The sequence below is a fragment of the Myxine glutinosa genome, chromosome 5 (genome assembly GCF_964187855.1).
Source record: "Myxine glutinosa chromosome 5, kmMyxGlut1.1, whole genome shotgun sequence".
NCBI classification, from domain to species: Eukaryota; Metazoa; Chordata; class Myxini; order Myxiniformes; family Myxinidae; genus Myxine; species Myxine glutinosa.
The window spans coordinates 27,946,414-27,967,964 of record NC_136265.1 but is presented as its reverse complement, the minus strand read 5'-3'; the positions used below and the strand labels follow the sequence as shown (position 1 = coordinate 27,967,964).

Here is a 21,551-nt window from a genome sequence, read left to right as displayed (position 1 = left end):
CGTTACCTGGTTCCAGTCATTCTCTGTGATATTCCATGATATTTACCCTGCGCTCGCGAAGCGAAAAGCAGGGTTAGGCATTCGGTTGCGTACGGTGTAGACCCGTGTCTGCATTTTTAAAATTCATTTTCTCGGCAACTGTTGGTCCGATTGACACGAAATTTTACCGTAGGAGCGGCTCCACCTGTAAAATTCGTTTTATTCATAATTATGACGTCATAGGTCACGTGGTACGGACACCATATTGGAAAAATGTTCCACCTCCATATCTCCCAAATCATTCAATGGTCAAAATGGAAATTGGCTCATTGTCAAGTACTCCCCATGGGGAATAAGATATGTTGATGGTGATGTCATCGGTGCCTTAATTATGACGTCATAATTCGACAAGTACAACGCTTCATCTGATAAGTATGAAAAAAGATTTTCTCTGCAACTGTTGGTCTGATGGACACTAAATTTTCACAATAGGAGCACCTCCTCCTGTACAATATTTTAATGATAATTATGATGTCATAGGTCACATGGTACAGGCACCATCTTGGGGAAAAAAATGTTTTTAAATGTAATACTTCAAAACAGCTGAAGGGATTTCAACCAAACTTGTTTATTTTTTGGACAGTGACCGAGGGCATCTACCCATTGGCACGGGGAGGGACTACGCGGAGGCATATTGGCGACTAGTCCTTGTATATGAAAATGTATTGCTTTGTACACGTTGCTAGAACTCACGGTATGCTTCTCTTTTCCCCAAAATTCCTTCCCCACCCTAGTCGATGTACAACTACCCACACCAGCTGCCCCAGGTAAATGTGATTCCTTCATTTTTCTTCCATTTCTATCCTTCTTTTCCCGGTCACAGGAGTATAAGTATCTCAACTCGAGTTCATGATGAAGTAATTTCCCAATTCACCACTTAATGTGAGACCCAAACTCCCAACGATATGTCTAGCTTTCTCTCCTGTGACCCTTGGGTTGTGTCAGAGAGACGAGTAAGAATTCTTCCGTGAGAGAGCTGGTGCTTTCAAGGTATTTTCCAAGATGGAACAAAGGTTGACGTGGCTAGCTTAAGATCTTGGGGTCTTGGGTTAGAGCCCCTGTCGTGCCGGTTGACTCAGCCGGTCATCCTTCCGAGGTCAGCAAAGTGAGTACTTGCTTACTGGTAACATTAGCACTTCCAGAAAAACGCTTCCAATCCAGCTCCATAGTGCCAGCGGAGTGTTTACGAAAGTGATATCCAAGCAAAAAGGATTGCAACTCAGCGTGCAATCCAATAGGATCCAATCTGTATTATAGTACACAATGGGTACCACGAATGAATGATTCTTTTTCAAAAACACTGCAGGAGGTGCCAAAAAACAAAAAAAAACAACGGTTTGACTTCCCACCTGAACGTGATGTGATCAAGGTTGCTATGAAGGTTTGGCAGGTTTTTTTGCAGAGTTATCCATATTTTTAATTTCCATCAGGTGCTGTATGCGTGTGCACACTTACCACTGATAAATCAAATCATATACATATCTTACTATAATTCACCAAATGTCCGTCCGTCTGTCTGTCCGTTCGAAGGTACCGTAAAAACTGCTGAACCGATCTCAACGATATTTTGGGTGGATAATCCTGGGATCTCCAGGAGTAAAATAGGCTATTTAGTTTTCCCAATTTCAGCTTTAGCCTCCAGCATTCTCAGGTTTGGTCTCCCGCATAACATTCGCGTTCACATAACGTTCATTGTTCTCATTGTGACGATGTTGTTTTCCCGGGTGCCGCACAAACAGCTGCACCGATCGCTGCATGGCTGCACTGATCGAACTCGGTGACCTCGGACAAAGACCTTTTATAAGGACACGGGTTTTGAATCCCTGCTTGAGAGAATTCTAACCCATTTCAACTGAAGGAAACACATATCGGGAGTACATACAACATAGCGATTGTGAACACGATTAGTTTAATCTCTACATGAGAGAATTCCACATAGCTATTTGGACGGTGAATACGCTAACAGATCGCTGTCTCCATCGATATTGCCAAGGCCGTAACAGCTATCGGCTCAAAATCCTTTTAACTGTTGATTTGGAAGTTTTTACAATGAAGGAAACACGTATCGAGAGTACATACGACATCGGGAGGACTAACTGCACGCGTCTTCAGTATCAAGCTTAAATCTGTCATGGCGGAACTGAAGAGCGGAATGTTTGGAGAAGTGGTGGGCTACTTCGGCATGAAGGAGGATCAGAAACGTGGACTCCCACACTGCCACATCCTGCTGATACTTGCTCCCGCATGACGTTATTTTCCCGGGTGCCGCACAAACGGCTGCACCGATCGAGATTTAATGGATGTTTATATAAATCGTTTAAAAGAAAAAAAGCCTTCAATTTCTGTTATTTAGCCTTTTCATTTGGGCCTCCCAATTGAAGCCCCGCCCTTAGGGCGGGTACCGTTGCTAGTAATTGATAATTATCAGTTTTGTCAGTCAGATAATTAATTCATCATTCATTAATTAATTCATTAATTATCAGATAATGATAATTATCAATTAATGATAATCAATATGTTCAAGATAATTCTATGAATATATATATATATATATATATATATATATATATATATATATATATATATATATATATATATATTATAAATATGAATATATATATATATGTGAATATATATGTGAAAATATGAAATATATATATATGTGATAAATCATACATATGAATGATAAATCAATGATAATAATTGCCAAAATCTAGGCTCTCTATTCACCTTCACTCCTTCATTCCTCTTTTCTCCCGCCTCTGGAACAAACTCCCTCACTCTCTTCAATCCCACTCCTCCCTCCAGGTCTTTAAAACAGCTGTTCACCACCATCTCTTATCTTCCCCCATCCAAAACCTTGATCTTTTCTACCCCCGCTAATTCACCCCAGATACACTTTTTTGAAATACCAACTTCTTTCCTGCAAGTCCTAGCAATGTCCATGTGTTTTTTTTTTTTAACTCTCCCACCCCCCACCCCCTTCCCTCGCCCCAAGCCCTCTCCCTCCCACAGATCTCCCGATGTCCCTGCTCTCAAATGTTGTGCTTGTGTGCTTCCCCCTCTCTCCCCATCTTGTCTCCCGCTCTCCTTATTATGTTTTATGTATCCGGTTTTTTTTTTTGATTAATGTTAGCTCTTACATGAGCCTCGATCTTGTATACAAAAAAAACATAAATAAAAAAAATTGTTATCCTTGCCAGAGGAGAGTATATTGCTCTTTGGGTCATTTTGGCTGTCTGTCTGGACATAATGCGATGAGATGATGATGAATGCTTAAGGTGTTTGCGTGTCTGTGTTCAATCAGGCCCCACACTTGGAACTCCAGGGAACCTCAAGGTGCTTCACCCTACTACCTCATCACTGCATGTCCGCTGGCATCCAGCCCCTGGCGGGGTCCGACAGTATCGCCTAACATACTCACCGCTGAATACAGACATCCCTCAGTCCACGGTGATACACCTGACCCTACATCCGACTTATTCATTTTGTGTTTCTCTTTACCTCTGCTACCGAAGGCAGATGGAGGTTATGTTTTCTCCCCTGTTTGTCTATCTGTCTGTCTGTGAGCAGGATATCTCAAAAAGTTATGGACGGATTCAGCCGAAAATTGGTGGGTGGACAGGTTGGGTGTGTGACAAGGACAAATTGATTAGATTTTGTGAACATCCTGATCCGATAATTTTTTGAGTGATTCTTCACAATTGAGAGATATGGCCAAAAACGATATACAGCATGATATCTCAAAAGGTTATGGACGGACTCGGATGAAACCTGGTGGATGATTTGGGTAGGTGACAAGTTGAAGCCAATTCGATTTTGGTTCAGGTCCGGATGCAGATCTGGCCTATCAGTGGGATACAAAACGTAAACATTTCAAACTGATGGAGGTATGCGCTCCACAAAATGCTGTTCTTGTTCTTCCTATTGTTTTTTATGCCTCCGCCGACAGTCGCCGGAGAAATTATGTTTTCGCGTTGTCCGTCTGTCCGTCCGTCCGTCTGGGCTAAACCTCTTTTTTCTCAGCAACCTTATGTCAGACTGAGACGAAACTTTCAGGGTATGACTGACACCCATGCAGAATGTTTTCATGATAATTGTGACGTCATAGGTCACGTGGTATGGCAGCCATCTTGGATTAAAAACAACTAATTAAAAAATTATTTCTCGGAAACCGCTGAATGGAAAAATTTGAAGCTTGGCACATTGTCAAGTACTCCCAATGGGGAACAAAAGCATGATAATGATGACGTCATAGGTGAAGTGGTATACCAGCCAAAAATGTTTTAATCGAATTCCTTATCCTAAAAATCTGAAATTGCATGCACATGATCTATGACCCATTTGTATTGAAATATAAAATTTATGACATCATAGGTCACATGGTTTGGCAGCAATTTTGGATTGAAGGAAAATATTAAATAATTATATCTCTGAAACCACTCACCCTATCGATGCGAGATTTTACAAATATTATCTAACAGCACTGTTGCATATGGTTTGAAAATGATGATATCATAGGCCACGTGGTTTGGCAGCCATCTTGGATAGAAAAACGAACTTTATCCGATCAACACAAAACTTCACAAACGTGATCCACTACCCTTACATATGCAGAGTGATGGCATCTACCCATTGTGGGAGGACTATGCGGAGGCATATTGGCGACACAGTCGCATTGTTCTAGTTTTTTAATGTACAAGGTCTGAGGCTTGTAATGGAGTTGCCACTCACACACACTTGGACACAATGATGAAGCAAACACTTAACATAGCCACTGATCTTGGACGGAGTGCTCTCACTTCCTGCAAAACTCTAGGTACCAGCGACTTCTTCCTTCCTTATTTTGTTCGTCCATAAACTAATAACTTGCTTAGCCCTGCCATGTAGAATGCTGATTTGTTATAGAACCTCTTGTCGTGGAGATTTATTACCCTGCGCTCGCGAAGCGAAAAGCAAGGTTAGGCATTCGGTTGCGTAAATACGTGTGGCATACTTATGTGTGGTATGCGTGTCTGCATTTTAAAAATTCATTTTTCTCGGCAACCGTTGGTCCGATTGACACGATATGTGACCGTAGGAGCACCTCCTCCTGTATAATTTTTTATTCATAATTATGACGTCATAGGTAATGTGGCATGGACGCCATCTTGGAAAAAACGTTACACCACTATATCTCCGAAACCACTCAATGGAAAAAATAGAAAAAAGGCTCATTGCCAAGTACTCCCCATGGGAAATAAGATATGGTAATGATGATGTAATCGGTGCCTTCATTATGGCGTCTAATTGAACTTATTTTATGTGTTTTTTTGTGTACTAGATCGAGGCTCGTGTAAGAGCTAACATTAATCACATAAAAACAAACTGACACATAAAATATGAGATAAAGGGAGCGGGAGACAAGATGGGGAGAGAGAGGGAAGCACACAAGTACAACAGCAGAGAACAGGGACAACGGGAGATCTGTGGGAGGAAGAGGGCTTGGGGGAGGGGGCATGGGAAGGAGGGGGAGGGGGTGGGAGAGGTAGAAAACACATGGACACTGCTAGGACTTCCATGAAAGAGGTCGATATTTCAAAAAAGTGGATCTGGGGTGAATTAACGGGGGTAGAAAAGATCAAGGTTTTGGATGGGGGAAGATAAGAGATGGTGGTGAACAGCTGTTTTAAACACCTGGAGGGAGGAGTGGGATTGAAGAGAGTGAGGTAGTTTGTTGCAGAGGCGGGAGAGAAGAGGAATGAAGGAGTGAAGGTGAGCAGAGAGTCTTGATTTTGGCAGTTTAACCATAAGAGGGTTGCTGGCAGATCTTGTGCGACCTGCAGGAATATTTTGGGGACAGAGCACAGAGAGAGCTGGGGGAGCAAGGCCGGATAGGAGTCTGTAGAAGACAGAAAGACCACCAACCTGCCTGCGGTGAGTGAGTGAAAGGCCCTCGGAGGTAGCTTCATCGCGGGAGATTCAAATGATTCTGAACGCTTTGGTTTCAACAGCGTGAAGACGAGCTAGGTGTGAGGCAGGAGCACCGGCCCATAGGGGAGAGCAGTATTCCATTGAGCTGTGGATGAAAGCCTTGTATGTGGTGAGGAGCTCAGGTGTGCCAAGAAAGGACTTCGCATGATGGAGGATGCCCAGTCGGCGACTGGCTTTGGAGGCCAGCTTGGAAATGTGGTTTTCCCAGGAAAGATCATGGCAGATAGTGAGACCCAAAAGCTTGAGTGACAGAACTTCTTGGAGAGGATTGTTCAGAAAGTAGATGGGAGGGTTGTCCCTCAGATTGGCAGAGAGTGGAGTCATCAGCAAAGAGATCGAGAGGATTTTCCAAAGAGTCGGAGAGATAAATTTAATTTCACAATTAATCAATCAAATATTGTATCCCACTCCCTCCCAACTCCGAAGGCACCCGGCGATGTTGCGCGCTGGGGGATAAGTTATTTATTTATTTGGCATGGGGGCGGTGTACTTTGAATGTATCTGTACTTGTTCTGTTTTTATTTATTTTATTTGTTTTTTCTTCCTCTCATTCTTTTTTTCCTTTACTTAAGCTTCTCTTTTTCATTTCATCTTCTTTCCTATTTTCTTCTCGAGAGGAATGATGACTGCTCCGGATGACAATATGTCCTCAGAGAGTCTGTGAGAAGAAACCGAATAAGTACAGGCCTCCATCTGGAAAAGTGGGAATTCGAGATGCAGGCAATATTAGATGTTGAAAGATGGCAATTTCAACAGAGGAACTTCATGAGCTGTACACCAAACAATACAGCTCTTTTATTTATTTATTAATTTATTTATTAGGCATTTTTATTATATATTTATTTAGGCTTTTTTTTGTTTTGTTTTGTTTCTCTTAAAGTAACGTATTTTGTATCAATCTCTACCTGGCTTTCTTCTCGGATGTTTTGTTAAATATTTCCGCCATTTTGTTTTTTATTTAAATTTTACATTCTCACTCACTGCTCGTAGTTAAGACTCTCTGTTCCTCTGCTGAGAATTTTTGTGTATTGTTTTATTATCCATGTGCCTTTTGAAAAAAAAAAGGGGGGATATTGTAATCGGCTCTTTCTGTCTGTCTGTCTGTCCGACTGTCTGTCCGTCGTGCTATGTTCTCCTAAATTCACCAAACTTGAAATGGCAGAAATTGTGCAGAATGTGCAGAAATTCACCAAACTTGGTCGTTATGATCAACATATGGCAAGAAGGTGCAAGAGCAGTATCATTTCTGGTCCCGCTCACTGGGAGCATGTTTCATGCATTTCATGAAATTTCATGAAAATTAAAAATTTATGTTACATTAAAACATGTAACAAAGCACGGGTCAAATACCAAAAAATTCAATTACGCTCACATTTTAAAACGTTTTAATGAAACTTGAAATGCATGAAATATGTAACATTTTTTGGGATTTGGTTCCTGGTTCATGCCCCAGAGATGGGGACTTGGAGTTACAGGGGTCAAAATGGGGGGGGGGGGGGGGGGGGGGAGGATGTAATTCAATATTATGTCATTCCTGGTGGAGCTTTTTGCAATTTTTCAACTTTACTTTAGGTGGGAAATATAGATGGAGATTTTGCGATGGAGCGCCATCGATTTCGCTCTAGTTTTCATTTGCCGATGTCGATTTTCCCGCAGATATTCTGTGGATAATTTTTGCAACGTTTTGGACTTGGCCCCTTTTCATCAAACACAATATCGTCTCTTTTTATCCCCCGCTACAGGTGAACATCTCACCACAGAGATTGTCGTATGACCTCCGTAACCTCAACCCAAATACGACTTATGGCATCAATGTTACCGCTGTGTACCTGGAAGGTACTGGTCCACCCTTGACCGGTACTGGGAATACACGTAAGTTGGCTAGAACCTGGACTATGTCAAGGCCTCACACAAAATGATGCTTTGGATGCATCTTTGAAAACTTTAATCACACGAGTCCTCCCCTTGATGAACAGATTCAAATTATGATGTGGATTTTCACCAAAATCTTATCTTGCTCAGATACCAAACAGATAAAGTACTTTTCTTAATTTCATGTCCCTTATCCTCACCTTAGTTCCCCTGGATCCTCCACGCAACCTCCGGGTGTTTGACGAAACCTATACGAGATTGCAGGTTTCCTGGGACCCCGTACCGTCACCTACTTCTGGCTATCGAGTCATTTATCAACCGTCAGGTATCACATGATTCGATTTGTATTGTATGCAATGTGAGAATCATTTTATTACTTACCTCTCCTGTTTTTCTTCCTTCCTTTGTTAGTGTCACGACAATGCACGTTGTGTTATAACTCACCTGATATCGCACAGAAGGTTCATGGAGCCTTATAGGGCATCCACAGCAATTTTAGACCTGATGGGGGTCCTAATGAGGTAGGGTTGGCCAATCCTAAACTTAAGTTGGCCACAGTACCAGCTGTTCATGCTCACTACTTAATCGACGCTGAGCGGGTGAATTTACCCAGGGTACTGGCACACAACCCTATCCCTAACCCTAACCCTCCTAACCCTAAGAACCCTAACCCTAACAAACACTAACCCTAACCCTAACCCTGGGAGCTACTATTTCCAGAGATACCTTAGGTTTTTTTCTCTTTAATTCCCACAATCAAAAAGGATGTGGGACAACCGTTTTCAGGTCCCGATCCTAAAGGCACCATGCTCCGAGATGCAGCATCCCCTGCTGACACTGCATTTGATTGGCGTTTAAAAAATATTTCATTCCAGACCTTACTGGAATCAAACCTAGTAAGTCCCATAAGTGTAAGCTCACTCTACCCTCTTTTCTGATTAGAATTTAAAAAAGAATAACTGAACAGAAATGAAGGAATGAACAGGGAGAAATGCAAAATGTTCTCTCCTGTTATGTACCACTCACTGTATTCGTTTCTATTTTACTCCTTAATTATAGGGCAGGAATTTGGAATTTGTTCACTATGCTGGCGATAGCTAGCGTACTCTTCGCGAAGAACACCATGGGATCTTTCATGTCCACCAACAAATGCTGGCAGATGGGAGGGACCCCGTTTAACATCCATCCGAGGGACGATACATGCATTGATGAATCGCCCTGCCTGTGAAACATCAGGATGACAGTTTATAGCCGGTTTGGGATTCGAACCCCGGCTCGATGGCTTGGAGTCATGTGTGCGTACGTCTAGGCCATCCAGCTAACGCAGGCCAACTCTGTTTAAACAAAATGCCTCTGCGTAATTGAATTTTCAGTTAATCCCTACTTTTTGACATTATTTATGAATATCGTTGCCGTTAAATTGAAACTTTTTGGAATTGGAAACTGCGAAGTAAGCGCAACAACACAGGGTTCTCCAAAGAGCAAAAAGTTTTCAAGGCTTGGAATATTTCTATATTTTTTGGAATATTTTTTTGGAAAATATATTGGAATATTTCAAATTTTTTGGAATTTTTTTGGAAAATATATAGGAATATTTAGAATTTTTTTGGAATATTTTTTTGGAAAATATATTGGAATATTTAAAAAAAATTGGAATCTTTTTTGGAAAATATATTGGAATATTTAGAATTTTTGGGAAAATATATTGGAATATTTAGAATTTTTCGAATTTGTTTTGGAAAATATATTGGAATATTTAGAATTTTTTGGAATTTTTTTGGAAAATATATTGGAATATTTAGAAATTCTTGGTATTTTTTTTGGAAAATATATTGGAATATTTAGAATTTTTTGGAATTTTTTTGGAAAATATTTATTTGGAAAATATTTTATGTAAAACATTTTGGAACATTTTAAATAATTGCTTGAATTGTAATATTTATAAGTAATTACTGAGTGAAGTATAATATATCACGGCTAATTGAATTGGCAAAGTTTGGCAAAAAGGAACCATAGTTTTTGCTAAAAATGCTTCGCAAGCTTCTGTAGCAGCTGTGAAGTGAACAACAGCTGTTCCTTTTCCTCTCTCCCAATGGACTAAACCTATTTTCCACACGGTATACTCCGTCAAGGACAGACCCGGAGGGTTGAGCAATGGGATTGCTCGGCCTCTCGTTGGAATTAAACCCGGTCTTTCAGGAAAAGACATTTGTGGATATACGGCCATTTGTACGGTCAGTGCAGAGGTCTCGCCCCAGGATGCCAATCTTTCTTGAATTTCACTTATATAATATGATTAGTCCCACGGCATGGTGGATAGCATGCTTGCCTTGCAAGTGAGCAGACCTAGGCTCAGTTCCCTCGGGTGTGCCAGAATCCTCAGCAACTTTCCTTCGTCTTCGGAACTTGATTGTTTTTTGTATAGAGTCGAGGCTGGTGGAGGATCCAGAACAGAGAAGGTACCAGGATGTAACAAAACAAAAAGAACAGCAGAAATGTGGGGGTTGGAAGGGGTAGGGGAGACACACCAACAGCAGGGTAGAGGGACAAAATTGACGGAAACTTGGAAGAACGAAGGACACAGGGAAGAATGGGAGGAGGACACAGATGATTAAGAAGATGGATGCAGCCGCAAGCTCTTGATTACAGAAGTGTTAAAAAACCGTTTTTTTAAATGAGGATGACCTGGGAGCTGGGGTAGAGGGATAACCCAGTAACTTGGAAACTTGGAAATAAGTGGGCTTTGCGGTGTGGCGGTTTACGAGGGCAGAAAAGATCATGAGTATGGATTGGGGGGTGACCCGAGATGGCGGGTGGTGAACAGCTGTCTGATCATCCTGGAAGGAAGTTTGCAACTGAACAGACCAGAGAAGTCGGGTTCCACAGGTGGGAAAAAAAACAGCGGAACGAATGAGTGGAGATGAGCAGTGACTGGATTTAGGGAGTTTCACCAGAAGCGGGTTACTGGGAAACCGCGTCCACCCTGCAGAAACTTGGGAGTTAGGGGGAAGGGACAGAGCATGGAAAGAGCAGGGTGCAAGACCAGAAAGGAAGCGGTAGAAGACACAGAGACCACACAGTTGTCTGTGATGTGAAAGTGATAGGCCCATAGACTCGGTTTCATCACGGGGGATTCCAATGACCTTGTAGCCCTTGGTTTCAATGGCGTCAATCTGAAATGATACCTCCCAGTTGACTGATGGATTAACTTCCAGGTTAATATGGTTCGGTCTCCCAGGGTGGATAACAAGTGATTTGGTCTGCTCAGATATTCCCTGACACCAGGTACTGCTCTACGGGAGCAGCACCGAGAATATAAACAAATCCAAACATCCAGATGTTTGCACGTCACACGCGAATGGCCAAACTGTGACCTCTGTGCTTCATAGTCGAGGTGTTCCCTCCGTTTTTGTAATATTTGTAAAAATTTGTAAAAAAAAACAAAAATTGTAAAAGGGCAGCCAGAGCACGGACAATGCCCATCGGTTGGCATCCATGGGGAGGAGGAAATTCCTCTTGAGGAAATGCCCCGCTGAGTGCGGTGAGAAAGGCGGCGCCATTATTATGACGTCACTGGTGCCCAGAGTATCCCGGGAAGGCACTTCCCCCAAGCACAGTGGCTGTTCGGTTTTTGTCTCTCTCCAATTTTTAAAAAAATTTTCACGACCGGTAGTCGGAAATAGTGGAATGACCCTTGCATCTGCTTTTGCTCTCAGTTCAGAGCACACACAGATAGCCAGGCAGATATCCCGAGACAAAGACCTTTCACAGCAACTTGATGTATATCATGAGCTCACCAGTGAAACTTTCCTCCTATGGAGAACATCTGGACTTGTCCAAGTCTCTGCGCCTCATTACCCGCATGCAGTTCATCGACTCACCGGATACAATTTGTCAGATCTCGTTTGCACCGATTGTTTGTAACTGCCACGAACAGCTGGAAACGATTTCAAAAGGCAGCCTTGGTTTGTGGAGCCAGGCAAAACAGGCAGCTTGGGGAGGGTTTCAAACTTCAAGGTGTTTCAATCTGTGGTTGGCACATTGGCAGATGGTCATTAGTGTGTGTGTGTGTGTGTGTGTGTGTGTATGTGTGTGTATGCATGTGTGTATGCATGTGTGTATGCGTGTGTGTGTGTGTGTGTGTGTGTGTGTGTGTGTGTGTGTGTGTATGCATGTGTGTATGCATGTGTGTGTGTGTGTATGTGTGTGTGTGTGTGTGTATGCGTGTGTGTGTGTGTGTGTGTATGTGTGTGCGTGTGTGTGTGTGTGTGTATGTGTGTGTGTGTGTATGTGTGTGCGTGTGTGTCTTTGTGTGTGTGTGTGTGTATGTGTGTGTGTGTATGTGTGTGTGCATGCGTGTGTCTAATATAATGTGTTGAGCGAATGTGTATAATGTATATATATATATCCCTCCCCTCCCCTACCCCTCCCCCTACCCCTCCCCCTCCAACCTCCCCCTACCCTTCCCCTCCCCCTTTCTCCCTCCCCCCTCCCCCTCCCTTCCCCCCATGCCCCTCCCTTTCCCCCCTACCTCCTCCCCTCCCCCCACCCCTCCCCTCCCCCTCCACCCTACTCCCTCCCCTCCACCCTCCCCCCTCCCCTCCCCCTCCACCCTACCCCTTCCCCTCCACCCTACCCCCTCCCCTTCTCCCCTCCCCATCCCTTCCCCTCCCCATCCCCCCCTCTTCTCTCCTCCTCCCCCTCCCCCCTCTTCTCCCCTCCCCCCTCTTCTCCCCTCCCCACCCTCTCCTCCCCTCCCCCCCCGTTCCCCTCCCCTCCCCTTCCCCCTCCCCTCCCTTCCCCCGCCCGGCAATGCCGGGTACTTCCCATGGCCAGCTGTACGTGGGCTGCTCGAGGGTTGGAAAACCAAGCAATCTTTATGTCTTGGCACCAAGTAAGAAAACCAGAAATGTTGTATACCCAGAGGTTTTGAGAAATTGATAATTGACAAAACGTCATGTAGGAAATGTACTGTGATATTGCTCTAAAATATACATGTTCTTTTCATCATATATTTGTATTATTCTTATTCAACCCGGGCGAAGCTGGGTACCTCAGCTAGTATATATATATATATATATATATATATATATGTATATGTATATGTATGTATGTATATGTATATGTTTATGTATGTATATTTATATATTGAAAGTGATTCGGCAGCACCAACACTCTGTAAAGAATTGTATATGATTATATTGTTACAGACGCGGTTGTGGATGTTGGTTTACCGAGCGGTTTGGTATGACCGCGTCTGCACAGTTTACCCGATTATACTCGAACGTTGGCCGAGTCGCGCTATGCTAAATCAATTAAGGAAAGGACACAACGGCTGGGTTAAAATGACACGACACCAGGGGTTCAGTTCTCAAGACCTCCGGAGGAGGTTATAATATTACGGAACGTTAGATTACAAGGACAAGAGAGACAGCATAGAAAGGTAGGCACTTAAATACGGTCTTATAGTAACCCCGACAGACGACAGATAAACGGGACAAGACTGACTCACACGGGGATTGATGGCAAGGAAGGGCAGGTAGTCGAGGCTCAAGGTGCAGGATAAAGCGCGGTCCAAAAGATTCAGGGAGGTCTCTCAGCGCTCGGAGGTGACGTTCTTTCTCCAAGCTGGGGGCGCATCTGACGTCACGTCCGGTAAGTGGCTGCGTATATCCGGCGGGGAGTGACACACCCTCGGCTCGTTAGCTCCGCCCCAGATGGAATCGGCCCGTTGCTTCTTATTGGGTGCGGGGGTTACCGGGCTCCGCCCTTGACGAGGAGCTGACAGCCAGCCCCTTCGTGGTAACCCCGTCGGCGCACATGGGTAATGGCGGCTAACCGAGCCGGAGTGAGGACGCACACTCCCCGCGCGCTGTTGTGGTAGTTGTTGTTGTTGTTGTTGTTTCATGGGGAAGATGGGAGGAGGTATGGGGAGGTCCTAAACTCACTATTGGTGCCATACAATCACATTCTGGTGCAACGAAGAGTCAGAATTAATGGAAACGAGTCCTTAACTGACATAGACTAAGAATAACTAGCAAGAGGTCCTATAGTTGTCTACGTGAGATGCGGTGAACCTGGGCACGACATTTAATGGGGGAAAAAGGGGAAGGTCGGGGCTACAGAGTGTTGTTTACAGACAATGGGACTAGGGAATGGGGGATTGGGGATAGTTGGGGAGTATTGGGGAAATAGGGGAATATTTACAAGCGGATATGGAGGCCAAATCCCATATCCGCAACATTGCACCCTTCTCTACCCTCGGGGCGTCCCGACCCGATAAATTTTTACCTACTTTTGTGTGGCACTCAGATGTAGTTCCCTCTATTATTAACTCTACCCTGAGTGCGACAGTTTTACAGATATTCACAAATGAGTAAATATGTCCCCCTGCGACGTTGCACCCTTCTCCTCACAGAAACACACCCACAGGATAACCGAATCGCGGAAAGAATTCGCAAACTAAACATACAGCCGGTAGGGAGCATTATTTACAAGACTACGCTGATATTTACACTACGATCCAGGACCTGTTTTTGGAGGAACACATGCAGATGTTATGCATAGAGAGAGCACGCATGCCAGCATCGATACACCAACCCACGAGTGCTCTGTGGCCTTACGGCCTTTAATAACGTGCAGAGCACCCCTTCCAAGCACCAAAAGCACCACCCCATCACACAGTCAGCACCATCCGGTGCACCAATAAAATGTTTAATAATCATGGTGTGGTGTCGCAGCCGGCCGATGTTCTGCCGCTGGTCTTGCCTTCGTGTGGTGCACTTGGTGTTCTGGCTTCCTTCAAAAATAAAGAAAGGCGCCAATCGCGTCCATTTCTAGATTGTGGCCGTCAGGGGGCCAACTATTAGTGGTTCACCTGTATGGCATAGGTGCCACGTTGACCCATAGGTCCATCCACGGGTGGTGCTTGGCCGCAAAAGAACTGCGGTCCATTGTGGGTGGCCACCAAAATTGCGGTCCATATGGTGTATCGATCCAGGCAGCAAGCAGCGAAAGTGCAGGCCCACAACTGCGGAGCCAGCACCTCTCTCTCCTCTCTCTCTGCCCCAAAGCCAGATCCTCGGAGGTGGGAGACAAAAGAAGCAGACAAGTGAGTAAGGTGGTAAGGGCGCAAAAGTGCACGCAACACAAGGTAATGCACACTAGGGGCACATGGGAACCAGGTGAGACAGGTACGTTCCTACCGTACGCTCCCCCCCCACCAGGTAACCTACATTGCCCCTCCCTTACCCCTTACTGTATCCACAAAACACAACACTACCCATAAACATCTACTTTACTAATCAACAAACGTCCCTACTGTCTTCCCCGTTCCTCCCATAAACCAAATTCGTCTTCTCTCCCTTCTAACCAATCAAATTTGCCATTTTCAACTCTCATCAAAATTTGCCATCTCCAACTCAACATCATAATTTGCCATTACCAATTCATCATCAGTCCCTCCTAAGGAGGGAGAGATGGAATCACCCCAATGTCTCATCCACGTCATGATGCGTCTCACAAATCCAACAGCAGTCCTTACTTCCTGCAACACAAAACAAAGAAAACACAGGTGTGGAGTCATCATCATCACCACAGGTAAGTGGCTGCGTATGGTGCGACAGGTTCATCAATCCTAACTATTTCCTAAATGACTTTAACAACTTTACACTACCCGGGGTCTTTCTCCGGCCAAACCATTGGCCCTCTTACACTATGGGTTCTAAAAACCAATTCCCATTGACCAAACTGTGGTGCTTTTCAATTTGGGGTCTCACTCCCCCGATTCATCTCCCGGTGCCGTCGCACAATTTCTGGGCCGCGACGTGTACCTTTCCCAGCGGGTCTACCCACCTGCACACCTCCACCACTGCAGTTGCCTCCGAGCTTACCTGCTCCTTACCCTAACCTAACTACCTGGGGAAGGCCCTCTGGCGCTCTCCCCACTCGGTGCCCTCTCTGGCACTGGGCTACCCGATCCACACCCGGGATCCTCAGGCACCCACTGACACTAACGGCTCCCAGAGCCCACCTGCGGCCTCACCTGGCCGACATCCTCACAGTGGTGGAGTGCCCAACCAACTACACACACTAACAGGCTACACGCCCAGCCATTTCCACAACACTAATGCACCCATCCACAATACCATTCTGCAACCGCACCACAAATGCCAATATCCACCCACAATTTACCTATACCCGCTACCTAACACTTACACTACCCGCCCCGGGTACTCGTGAAAGGGGTCCACTCTTCCCCCATCCACACCTTCGCACCATGCACACCACTCCGTACCACTTACTCCAACTCTCTCCACACCAGTCATTCTCTGCTCCATGTATTCCACACACCTGTACTTGCACACCTGTGCTCTCACACCTGGTGCCACCTGCACCCTTCTCTCCCCAAGCGCATTCGCGCTGATCCACAACACTCACTACTCACACACTGCTCCACACACCTGTCCAGTTGCACACCTGTGCAATCACACCTGTTCAATTCTCACACACACGGCATCATCTCAGCTAACTACTCCCTTCTGAAACTTGCGCTTCCCAGTCGTCCCTTTAAACTATTGCGCTCCCACGTCATTATCATCCATACTTATCTACCTGCGTCCCCACTACAGGTATCAGTCACTAACTAAACTTAACGTCACCTAATGTCATCTTCGCTAGATCCCTATCAATATCCTAACCCACCCGGGCTAGTTTTCACTGCCATATACCCCATAAGCTATAGCTCCTTTGCCCCACATGGGAAGGGTGGCAGGGATGCCAACCTTACCCACCGGGCCCATCGCTCACTACCAATTTTGCACATCAAATTTCAACAAATCAAAAATTTGCCAATCACTACCCATCATCTGCCAATCATTACTGCCAATCCTTTGCCAATCATCAAATTTTGTTTTTCTCTAATTTCGGGGCCAAAACACTAACCTCATCACACAGTCTACTCACTAATGCCTCTCGGTGCGCCAATTCCTGTCCAAAGCCCGGCTTCGTAAAGCCAAGCCATGAATGCGGGTTGTTCTGTGCCAGCGGCTGGATGCGTCCGGCATTCGGTGCAGGGAAGGAGGTTTACCCGGGCCGAGGTCCCACGCACCTTCTCGGCACGGAGCCATCCCATGGCTCGATCTCGACCTGCCGGAATGCCTCAACAAAAAGTGGTCGCCATGACGACCCTTCCTATCCAGCCGCCCGCTCCGCCTAGTGGAGCACGGACGCGGCCGTTCAAAGCGAGGCCCAGCACGCACCGAGGGCCCGATTCGGCTAAAAGTCGCTCTAACCTCTAAACCGGTTACCGTCGATGCTTCACCTGGACGCTTACACCCCGCAGCCCGTTCCTTGCTCACACATCCAGCCGTTTCCATGCTCCTCGTACCTTTCCTTACACACCCAGGTACACCCATTCCACTCACAGCCTTGGTCACACACCTGACCACCGAACACTTTGGCACACATTCGTTGGTCGCACACCTCACCAACACACCTCTTCGCGCCCCCTCCTCTGTCACCTCCTCTGTGACAATCACAGGTGTGCTCTCATTCGCACACCCAACCACGTGCCTCACTACCAATTCCAGCGTGCATTCCCACTCACGCTCTACCATTCCAGGTGTGCATCCTCGCTCACCTGTCACAACCAACTCACGCTCCTTGTCACTCTCACTACTCTCACCTCCATTCTTGACAGCGCACTCACCCCTTATGCACCCGTCCGTTACACACCTCTCAAGCCTCTCTCTCGTCACACCCTCTGTAACACTCACCACACCGCGCTTCCATGTGCTCCCTCGCACACGCGCTTCGACCGACTCACTCTTGCCAGCACCCTCACTCCTTGGCACGCACTTTTTCCTCACACACCCCAGAGTCGGACTTTCTCGCACACCTCCTTTTTCGCACACCAGACCTGTCGCACACTTCACCAACGGCCTCTCACGAACACCCGGGTCCATCTCGACCCCCAAGCTTCTTAAATCCCCTGGCGCATCATACGCACGACCATATTGGTCACCACTTACACCGGGTCCTCTTCCGCTTCGCTTCTCCTCCATCACCTGCGAATCCCTCATCCGGTTAATGAGCACATCATCACGATCCAAACACAGACTTTGGACCAATTCTTTTATCTCCTCTTTTATCTCTTTCTTATCCCCTCTCCGTCGCTTCTTAATTTCGCTCATCCCTTCTTCCACTTCTTCTAATTTCTGCTTCACCTCTTTTATTCCCCGGTACGTCTCCTCAAGCTCGTCCTCCAAGGCTACCTTGACCGTTTCCATGTGCGTCCTCTCCTGCCGGTCCTTCGTCTCCATTACCTCTATCACCTCGTCCAACCTCGTTGTCAGTCCCTCACGTACCATTTGACATTCCCTCTTCGTCGCTATCAAGTCATCTTTTAGTTCTTTCTGTGTCGCTTTTAACCCTCCTAATACCGCAGTGTTCCTTTGAACCTGCTCCGTTACTTCTTTTTGTCCCTCCCTCAGCTGTTCCACCTCCTGCGTCAGGTCCTCTATGCCCCCTTGTAACTTTACAGTCCCCTTTCTCACCTCCTTCTCCATGTGCTCCTTACAGTGCCTCACCTCCTCGCGCACTCCTCCGACCTCCTCACTCACACCTCTTCTGATCTCCTCTCCCATCACTTGCATCTCCTGCCCAGATGCCACCCTCATCTGCTCCATTTCCTCCCTGTGAGCATCCAGTTTGGTTTCTACCCCCATTCTGACCCCCTCTATCTGCTGCCCCATTTGTTTAACTTCCCTTTCCGCTTGGTCCCTCATGTCCCTCAATTTGCCTTCCATCCTGTTTTCTAACCCCTCTAACCCCTTTTGCATCCCTTCCATTTGATTCTCTTGAGCGGCCATTCTGTTTTCTACCCCCATTAACCCATTTCTCACCTCTTTTATCCCGTTGTCTAACCCCTCAAAATTATTGTCTAACTTCCCCAATTTCTTGTCTAACCCCTCACCGGTACCCCTCGCTTCGTCCCTCATTACCCCCATTTGGTTTCCCATTACCCCCATTTGGCCCTCTAATCGCTCACTCAATCGCTCATTATCAGCCCTCATTTCCTCCCTCATTTTCTCGCTATTCTGGGCCATAAGGGCCTTCATTTGTATGAAAAAAAGGTTCAAAGCTACCAGCGGCGCTACTACTGTCGCGGGCGTGGTCGCCGTGGCCATCTGCGAGGCGCCATTTTGCGCGCCCGCACCCTCGTGCGTGACGACGCTATTTTGCGAATCTGCTACCCTCACTGCTTCGCTCTCCTCTTGTCCCTCAATTTGGTCCTGGATCGACCCTGCCTCACTCTCTTTTACCGGAACCCAGCCGTCTTGGTCTGCCATAGCGCGACTTTCAAAATTCGGGTTTTTATTTTCGTAAAACAAAATCAAATTTCGCCGTTATAATTTCGAGCGCGTGAAACGCGCTCCGGATCGAATTCCACTTCCCAACACCAAAATGTTACCCTAATGGTACAATTGGTGTTCCAAAATTTGGGCCTAACAAATTTAGTCCCAGGTCCGAATCCAACTCCTCGACACCAAATGTTACAGACGCGGTTGTGGATGTTGGTTTACCGAGCGGTTTGGTATGACCGCGTCTGCACAGTTTACCCGATTATACTCGAACGTTGGCCGAGTCGCGCTATGCTAAATCAATTAAGGAAAGGACACAACGGCTGGGTTAAAATGACACGACACCAGGGGTTCAGTTCTCAAGACCTCCGGAGGAGGTTATAATATTACGGAACGTTAGATTACAAGGACAAGAGAGACAGCATAGAAAGGTAGGCACTTAAATACGGTCTTATAGTAACCCCGACAGACGACAGATAAACGGGACAAGACTGACTCACACGGGGATTGATGGCAAGGAAGGGCAGGTAGTCGAGGCTCAAGGTGCAGGATAAAGCGCGGTCCAAAAGATGCAGGGAGGTCTCTCAGCGCTCGGAGGTGACGTTCTTTCTCCAAGCTGGGGGCGCATCTGACGTCACGTCCGGTAAGTGGCTGCGTATATCCGGCGGGGAGTGACACGCCCTCGGCTCGTTAGCTCCGCCCCAGATGGAATCGGCCCGTTGCTTCTTATTGGGTGCGGGGGTTACCGGGCTCCGCCCTTGACGAGGAGCTGACAGCCAGCCCCTTCGTGGTAACCCCGTCGGCGCACATGGGTAATGGCGGCTAACCGAGCCGGAGTGAGGACGCACACTCCCCGCGCGCTGTTGTGGTAGTTGTTGTTGTTGTTGTTTCATGGGGAAGATGGGAGGAGGTATGGGGAGGTCCTAAACTCACTACTGGTGCCATACAATCACATTCTGGTGCAACGAAGAGTCAGAATTAATGGAAACGAGTCCTTAACTGACATAGACTAAGAATAACTAGCAAGAGGTCCTATAGTTGTCTACGTGAGATGCGGTGAACCTGGGCACGACATTTAATGGGGGAAAAAGGGGAAGGTCGGGGCTACAGAGTGTTGTTTACAGACAATGGGACTAGGGAATGGGGGATTGGGGATAGTTGGGGAGTATTGGGGAAATAGGGGAATATTTACAAGCGGATATGGAGGCCAAATCCCATATCCGCAACAATATGATCTTGCAAAAAGTATATATAAGTGAATATGACTTTTGCAAAAGTAAGTTTTTCCAACGAAGGTTGTTTGTAGGTTCTTTGGCATTAGTTGGTGGACATTAGAGATCCCATAGTGTCTTTATGAAGAGTTGGCCAGTCATTGCCAGCACTCTAAACAAATTACAACATTCTCTTAGTTAATGATTTTTAAAATCTCATTGAAAGATAAAAACCTAATTTGGAGAACAAATCATCCTCAATTCTTTGATTCCACTGAAAACTAGAATTACGTGTCTGTTTGGCAAATTGTAAACTTCTCCAAAGATATAATGCTTGTCAATGTGTATTTTGAGGATTTATATTGAAAAATGAAGACGATTCCAAGGAATGTATTTATTGTAGCAGATGCTGCACAACGTAATGATGCTCAAGGTAGATTTGCTGTACAAAAAGAAGGTAGAAGGGGCTGTCTTGTCATCATCACTCCTTTGTAAATGCACTTCGATGTGTACGTTGTCACACATATCTCACTGTCGTCAATGTGCTGGCAGGGATAACTTGGAGGGATGCAGACTCTCGTCTTTGAGTTATTTTGCCTGGGTTTGAACCCTGGGCAAGTGACAAAGTCCTGCCCAAATCGCCTTCAGTCGAACGGCAGGCCTGACCATCCGGTTCGTGAAAGACTTGGGCCAAAATCTTTCCCCGACTGAGATCTCTCCAAAGGAGCTGGGAATAATAGTTGTGGCCATTAAAGAAGAAGAAGAAGCAGTAGTAGTATTCTGCCTCGGATGTATCATACTCTGTTACAGTGTCGGGGCTACCGAAGCAGATTCTTGGCAAGGGTTACAACTCGGTGTTTTTGCCATTGCCTTCCCAGCAGTGGTCAGGGCAGGAACTTGCCATTAGGCTACCGGTGATAGCTCGCCCTCACTTCGCGGATGGCACTGTGGGATCTTTAACATCACCAACTACTGCTAGCAGGTGTAACACAAAGTTTAACGTCCATCCAAGGGACGAAACACACATCGATGCCTCACCTTGCCTGAGAAACACCAGGATGGCAGTTTATAGCTGGGTCGGGATTTAAACCCA

The 21,551-nt window shown here is 46.0% G+C and overlaps 1 protein-coding gene across 1 annotated transcript in view; it reads left to right on the top strand.

The window, feature by feature from the left end:
• Nucleotides 1-21,551, top strand: part of LOC137427788 (collagen alpha-1(XIV) chain-like) — a 209,656-nt gene that overhangs the window by 126,296 nt on the left and 61,809 nt on the right. The window contains exons 29-32 of the mRNA XM_068117529.2: nucleotides 774-806; nucleotides 3,347-3,492; nucleotides 7,755-7,884; nucleotides 8,090-8,209. Of these exons, the coding sequence (XP_067973630.2) occupies nucleotides 774-806; nucleotides 3,347-3,492; nucleotides 7,755-7,884; nucleotides 8,090-8,209 (429 nt within the window). The remainder of the gene's footprint in view (nucleotides 1-773; nucleotides 807-3,346; nucleotides 3,493-7,754; nucleotides 7,885-8,089; nucleotides 8,210-21,551) is intronic.